Source organism: Propithecus coquereli, unplaced genomic scaffold, assembly GCF_000956105.1.
Source record: "Propithecus coquereli isolate 6110/MARCELLA unplaced genomic scaffold, Pcoq_1.0 Scaffold111, whole genome shotgun sequence".
Classification (NCBI taxonomy): domain Eukaryota; kingdom Metazoa; phylum Chordata; class Mammalia; order Primates; family Indriidae; genus Propithecus; species Propithecus coquereli.
The window spans coordinates 7382128-7388349 of record NW_012135081.1 but is presented as its reverse complement, the minus strand read 5'-3'; the positions used below and the strand labels follow the sequence as shown (position 1 = coordinate 7388349).

The 6222-nt window shown below is 53.2% G+C and overlaps 1 protein-coding gene across 1 annotated transcript in view; it reads left to right on the top strand.

Annotated features, from left to right (window-relative positions):
• The window catches only part of LOC105815337 (retinol dehydrogenase 16-like), a gene marked incomplete at its 5' end in the record, with an annotated part of 5229 nt that extends 2160 nt beyond the window's left edge, over positions 1-3069 (top strand). The window contains 4 exon segments of the mRNA XM_012650490.1: positions 141-399; positions 1745-1824; positions 1827-1907; positions 2462-3069. Of these exon segments, the coding sequence (XP_012505944.1) occupies positions 141-399; positions 1745-1824; positions 1827-1907; positions 2462-2682 (641 nt within the window).
• Positions 3070-6222: the final 3153 nt, after the last annotated feature.

Below are 6222 nucleotides of genomic sequence, written 5' to 3'. Positions count from 1 at the left end.
GTTACTTGTCTCTCCTAGTCCCCCTTCCAGCATCCACCACACTGCTGTCACTGTATTTGGATGTGAACTTGAACCCTAACTGTGTCCACACTGCACGGGCACAACTCAGTGTTGCTCTCTCATCTTCCCACTGTCCCCAGGACTCTGGGGCCTGGTGAATAACGCCGGCATCTCTGTGCCCTCGGCCCCCAATGAGTGGTTGACGAAACAAGACTTTGCAACCATACTGGACGTGAATCTGCTGGGGATGATCGAGGTGACTCTGAGCCTGCTGCCCTTAGTGAGGAAGGCGAGGGGCCGCGTGGTCAATGTCTCCAGCATGGCAGGTAGATTGTCTCTTGTAGGTGGCGGCTACTGCATCTCCAAGTACGGCGTGGAGGCCTTCTCGGACTCCCTCAGGTATTGCACTGGGATCGGGCCCTGCCTGAGTCCTCCTGTTCCTGGTCTTCTGTGGGAGCTTTTTGCCAGAGTTTGATTTCATCACAGCTTTAGAGGCCCCCTTTCGAGATCCATCTCTCAGGCTTTTTGGCCTCCTCCCTTCCTGGATTTAGCCAGCCATTCCGTGGGACCTCCTGTTTGTTGTGGTACAGGGAGGGGTCCCAGGCCTGGGAAATTAGGTGACATCTTTCTGAACCTTCTCGGGAGGTCCCACAGACAGTACATGTCTGAAGCAGAGTGGAAGTGGGAGAATTTGCTGCAGGGCCCGTGTCCGCAGCCACTGAGATACTCGGGTGCAGGGAGCCCTTGAGGGTGGGTGCGGCCTCTGACTCAGCACAACACACAGCAGCGGGCACTAGTGTGAGTGCAGCATCGGCGCACCCTAGGACGGCAGGGTTTCCTCCTTGAGCTGAAAACCCCAATAGCTGACAGGGGGAGGGACAGGAGACAGAAAAACATTGTTGCCAACCCTGATATGGGTAGTAGTAACCGCGTTAGCTATGGTGGACATGGCAGCCCCCAGATTTGAGGAGTGTTCTTGATGTGACATTTGAACTGAGAACTAAACACCTGGACCTGGCAGCCTCTAAGAAGGGGTGGGCAGGGCTTCTGATTAGAGGACGTTGTCAGCCCGGCTCCAGGGTGAGAGTCAGCCGACCGCCTGTGCTGCGGGTTCTTCCTGGGCCAAAGGACAAGGTCTGTCCTGGTGGGGGGAGCGGGGCAGCTGGACAGAGGTGGGCCGTGGAGTCCTATAGGCCAGGGACACTTGCTGAACTTCATGCTGTTGGCAGTGGGATCCACGGCAAGGATGTACTCAGGGCAGCTGCTTGGTGTAATGGGCATCTAGATACTCACAGGCTGTAGGGAGCAGAATGGCTGTGCATGTGGGGAGCCAAGATTGAAGGCAGAGGGATGCTCCCCAGAAGACAGCCGCAGCAGCCCTGCTGAGAGATAGCCAGAGAGTTACCAGGGCAGGAGAGGGAAGAAGGGACTGAAGAGCATAGAGGGTGAAATGGGCAAATCCTGGTGATGCCCTGGATGTGAGGGGCATGGGGGAGATAGCCCAGCGGTGGTGCCTTGCAGCTGACTCCAGGGGATTCGGAACTGGTGAGCTCGGTGTGTAAAGTATGTCAGCTCTACGCACAGGCAATCCCATGGTCAGCATTGCTGCCGGCCTGCTGCTCTTGCCAACCTGCCATGCTTTCTGGCTTATCCCACCACCATCCTGTATCGGGTTTTGCTTTTCTTGTTTGTGTTCGCCTCCAAGACCTCTGAACTCCTTGCCTTCTGCCTGTCTGTCATGCAGGAGGGAGCTTGCCGCCTTTGGGGTGAAGGTGGCTGTAACTGAGCCTGGTTTCTTTCAGACGTACATGACCAACCATCAGAGAGTTTCTGGCATGTCCAGGAGTCATGGAAGTGCACCAGCCCTGAGATCAAGGAGATCAATGGCGAGAAGTTTCTAGCAACCTGTGAGTAAACTGTGGACAGTGAGAGAACTAGACCTTGGACCATGATTAATGCCTCCAACACCATGAGGGTGTATCCTCCTGTTGAGTAGTGGGGAGAGGGAAGTTCAGCCTGGCCACAAAGTTGGGACCTTCAGCCCCACCAAAGGTGCAAAGTGGTCAACAGGTCACCTAGAAAAGGAATCCAGAGTTACTACAATTGGAACCACTGTCCCCTCATTATTTTGAAGAGGCAGCTAAAGACAGAGAGGGAAGATCCTGTGGGCCCATGGCCGGAGAGAAAGAGCTGGTGTTCCTACACTTACACTTGGTTAGGAGAGACCTTGAACTTATGCAGTCCTGATATTCCCAGGAAGAGAGGCAGAGGTGGCTTAGTGTGGACCAGTTTTTCCTGGGGTGAGGATGGGCCACTTCCCTGGGGAACCTGCATCGATTAGATTCGGGGCACATCACTGTGGGGCCCAGGAATTCTTAGGAACTTTCCTCCTAACTTAGAGCTGTGAATGGGAACAGATAGCTGTGCCACTCCATTAAGGCTGTTTTCTCGTCATGAACAGACTTCAAGGCACTATCTGAAAACCATTTGTCAACATACAACCAGAATGTGTCGAAGGTGACAGACTGCATGGAGCATGCGCTGACCGCCTGCCACCCCCGCACGCGCTACTCAGCTGGCTGGGACGCCAAGCTCCTCTACCTCCCCATGAGCTACATGCCCACCTTCCTGGTGGATGACATCCTTACCTGGGGCCTCCCAAGGCCGGCCAAAGCCCTGTGAAGCCAGGACTGTGGCACTTGTTTGGGTGGGGTTGGATGCTGTGTGAGCGGTGATGTGTCCTGGGGAGAGAAAGAGGGTGGAGGGAGGCAGCTGTCATGTCATTAAGTCACCTGTCCTCCTCCATCCTCCCCTCCTGGCCATCGTTCTCCTGGGATTTCATCCAGGACCCCAGAGATGTTAGTAGGAATGTGCCACGTTATGTAGTTGAAGAACAAGAATGCAGTAGTGCTCCTGGATGTACTGTTGCCTTGGGTGGCCACTCAAGGCTCTAAGGCTCTTGGGACCATGGTGGGGGACAACTGGGGAGGGTGTGAGCTGCTGGAGGGAGGTTTAGCCCACACCTTCTCTGCCTGCTGCCCACCTCCTCAGGGTGTGCTTTAGGCTGGTCAGTCTACACCCTCCCACAGGGTGGAAATGCTTGAAGGTGGTCAGGGACCTCTCCTGTCTCTGAAGATACCCATGTACATGGGGGAGACACGGGCAGAAAAACCACTAACCTGGCTCATAGTCCTCAGGTGTCAACTTAGCAGGCATTCGCTGGAAGGTTTTCTCAATAGGAGTCTTTCCAGAGGACACATAACCAATGTTTCGTGTGACTTTAACCCAGGGAGTTCATTTGATTATTTTGCCCTAGAAACACTTGATAAGTTGAGCCATTCTCAGGGATTTTATCTTATTTTATTTTTTTCTGTTACTACCCAAATTCTTAGCAGTGGGATTTTAATCTCTTAGGAAAACTACCCTTGGATTTCAGACATACTAGATGAAATCCCTCTCTGAGTCTGGGTTTCCTCACCCGGCTCAGCACCCACAATTCACTCCTCAGAAAGCTCGGTCTCTGACAGTCTCTAGGACTCCAGGGAAAAGGCAAACACAGTAGCCAAGGTAAGTCTCCTCCTGATGCAGTAATTCTCTGCAAAGCAGGAGGACATGAAACCAAAGGGGAGTCTGACCTCAGAGGCCAGGAAAGGAGACAAGGGAGAGAGTGGTGGCTGGAAAACTGCCTGAAGGAAACTTCCAGGATTGCTTGGAAGAAGGAAAGAAATGACTTACACAAAGGAGATGTAATAGCTTTTGCCCTTGTACGCTCTGAACATACTCTTTCCTTAGCTCTGGGTGGCGTCGGGGAGTTGGGGTGAAGACCTATGGCAACAAGAGGCTCATGCTTCTCTGAAGTCAGGGGGTGAGAGGGATGACCCGAGGAGAGGTTCAAAGAAGGCAGGGGGATTCTAAGCCTTTCCTGCCATGCAGGCCAGTGGCAATGTTTCCCTAAGAGGGGTTTCTCAAGTGCTGGTGTCACAGGACTAGACGGAAGGACAGGCAAGCAAGAGGTTGGCAATAAGGACTGGCAGGGCCCAGATCCCTTCCCTGGGGCAGCTGGGCCTTCCCGCCCTCACCAGCACCCGCTCTCTGTCCCTCAGGGACCAACCGTAACTTACTGTCACTGCCCTTTCCTAGTTACCCTCCCTCCGGCCCCCAACCCCACACCCCGGACACTTGCCCTCCAGTGACATGGAGTGACAGTCACCTTTGGACCCCAGTCTTTTATTTTCTGCTAATTTTTGCTGAGCACTTGTTGTGTCCTGTGGGAAAATTCCCAGGAATTCCCAGAGGCTTCCTGAGACCCGGCTCTGAGTCTTCAGTGTTGTGGTGTCGCTGTGAGTGTGGTCTCAACAGAGAAAGCTCTTGCAGAAGGGGATGCAGACTGCCGGCCCAAGGTCCCTTTGTAGCTGGCAGGCATCTCCCTAGGCGTCTTGGTTTCCTTCCTTCAGTGTAACGACCGAGGACATGGAGTCTTGAGGGGACCTTGCGTCGTCGAACACATCCGTGTTGGTTGTGAAAACGGCAAGTGAGCTCAGATTCACGGAAACTTGAAGTGGGCATTCGTGTGGAGCACGTCAGTGCTGAAGCCCGGAAGGTGGCGAGGGAGGGTCATCCTGGAGGACCAAGGCCATCAATGCTGTAGGGTCAGGCCACTGAGTGGCCTTCCATGGTGCCCGAGTTTAAGGCAAAACAACCATTTCATATGCAATCTGAAGCCTCCAGAATTCTTTTTCTGTTTTGTTTTTTTTTCAAAAATAATTCCTTCTCTGTAAACACACAGAAATATTCATGCACACACCAGGAAAACAAACTGAAATTAAATAAGAGGCTGGGATTCACCTGATAGACCAATGGTAGTGGTTCAAGGGGTTGGACTCACCCCCAGGAGTGCTCTCCAGAGAGTCAGAGAGCTGTGAGGGTGCAAACCCCTGGCCCTCCGTGCTGGGCTGTGCTGTGGGGTGCACTGGCACTGAGGCTTGTCCCCTGGCTAAGATCATAGACTGTGAGTCAAGGGTGCCACCTATGCCATGAAGGAACAATCATGGCCATAAATAAAGTCTAAAGTACAGCAGTGCACGTCTCCACCCCCATTCTGAATTCTCAGCAGAACCTCCCCTCGTCTTCCCTCCTGGCATCTTTCTTCAATGAGGCAGCCAGGTCCAGTCCCAGGGAGCTGTGCAGGGACTGGAACCCAATCCCACCGTGTCCCGGGTGCCACAGAAGCTGCCTTCACTGGGTCCCTTTGCTGCCCTGGTCCTCTCTGAAGAGGACAGAGCTATTCAGTCCCCAGCAGAAACTGTCTTCCTCTCCTACCCTCTGATCTCTGTTGCTTACAGAGCATGTGGTCCTTCTTTACTGGGTCCCCAGTCGGGGCCTAGGAGGGTTTGTGTGTCTACAAGAGTGTGGGGAGCTCCGAAGTATGGCCCTGTAGCTGGGCCAATCACTTCTTCCTAGGAGTGCTGACGTTGTCTTTGTTGGGATGGCTTGTTGAAGAAGTCAAGGATGTGCCATCCCAAAATATGCAAGATTGGTCTATTCATCATTTGGGCTGCACACATTGGGGCAATCGTAGTTATAGAAAGGGTGAGCTGACCCCTGTCAACCTGCATGCAGCAAGCAATATAGGTTTCTCTGGGAGGGGTGCCCTGTCCACACCGGGGTGAGAAAATAGCCTGTATCACCCGAGACTTGAAACTAGAGGCTACAATAGACCCGGGTAGACATGTTTTCCGGCCCCATCATGTATCCCCTAACGACTCCCCTAAAACATTACTGGCCCCAGCCAGATTTTTTTTGGCATGTGATTTCTTCTCACGATTATAACTCTTTGTCTAAAGAATACAAATACGTCTTCATTTGACCTCTTCTTTGGACCTCAGTCTCTGGAAAAGCTCCCCGTGTGCATGGGAAACTGGTGCGTATGCTTCTGTCCTGTTCATTTGCCTGATGTCCATTTGCTTTCTAGATCCATCAAAAGTGCCCAGTGAGGGCACCCAGGGGCTAGAGACATGTCTGGCTCCCCTACAGAAACTGGCAGCCAACAGCGAGCCGTCCTTCTCTGGCTGGAACACTGCTCGCACCGGAGCTGTTGCAGCTGATATCCCGGCCCTGTCACCTAATGCTGGCCGTGGTACGGTTTCTTATCCTCAGCTTCCGGGAGCTGTGCTGTGGGGGCCAGTCATGAGGTCAGAGTGGTGAGAGTCTGTGTCTTTGTCC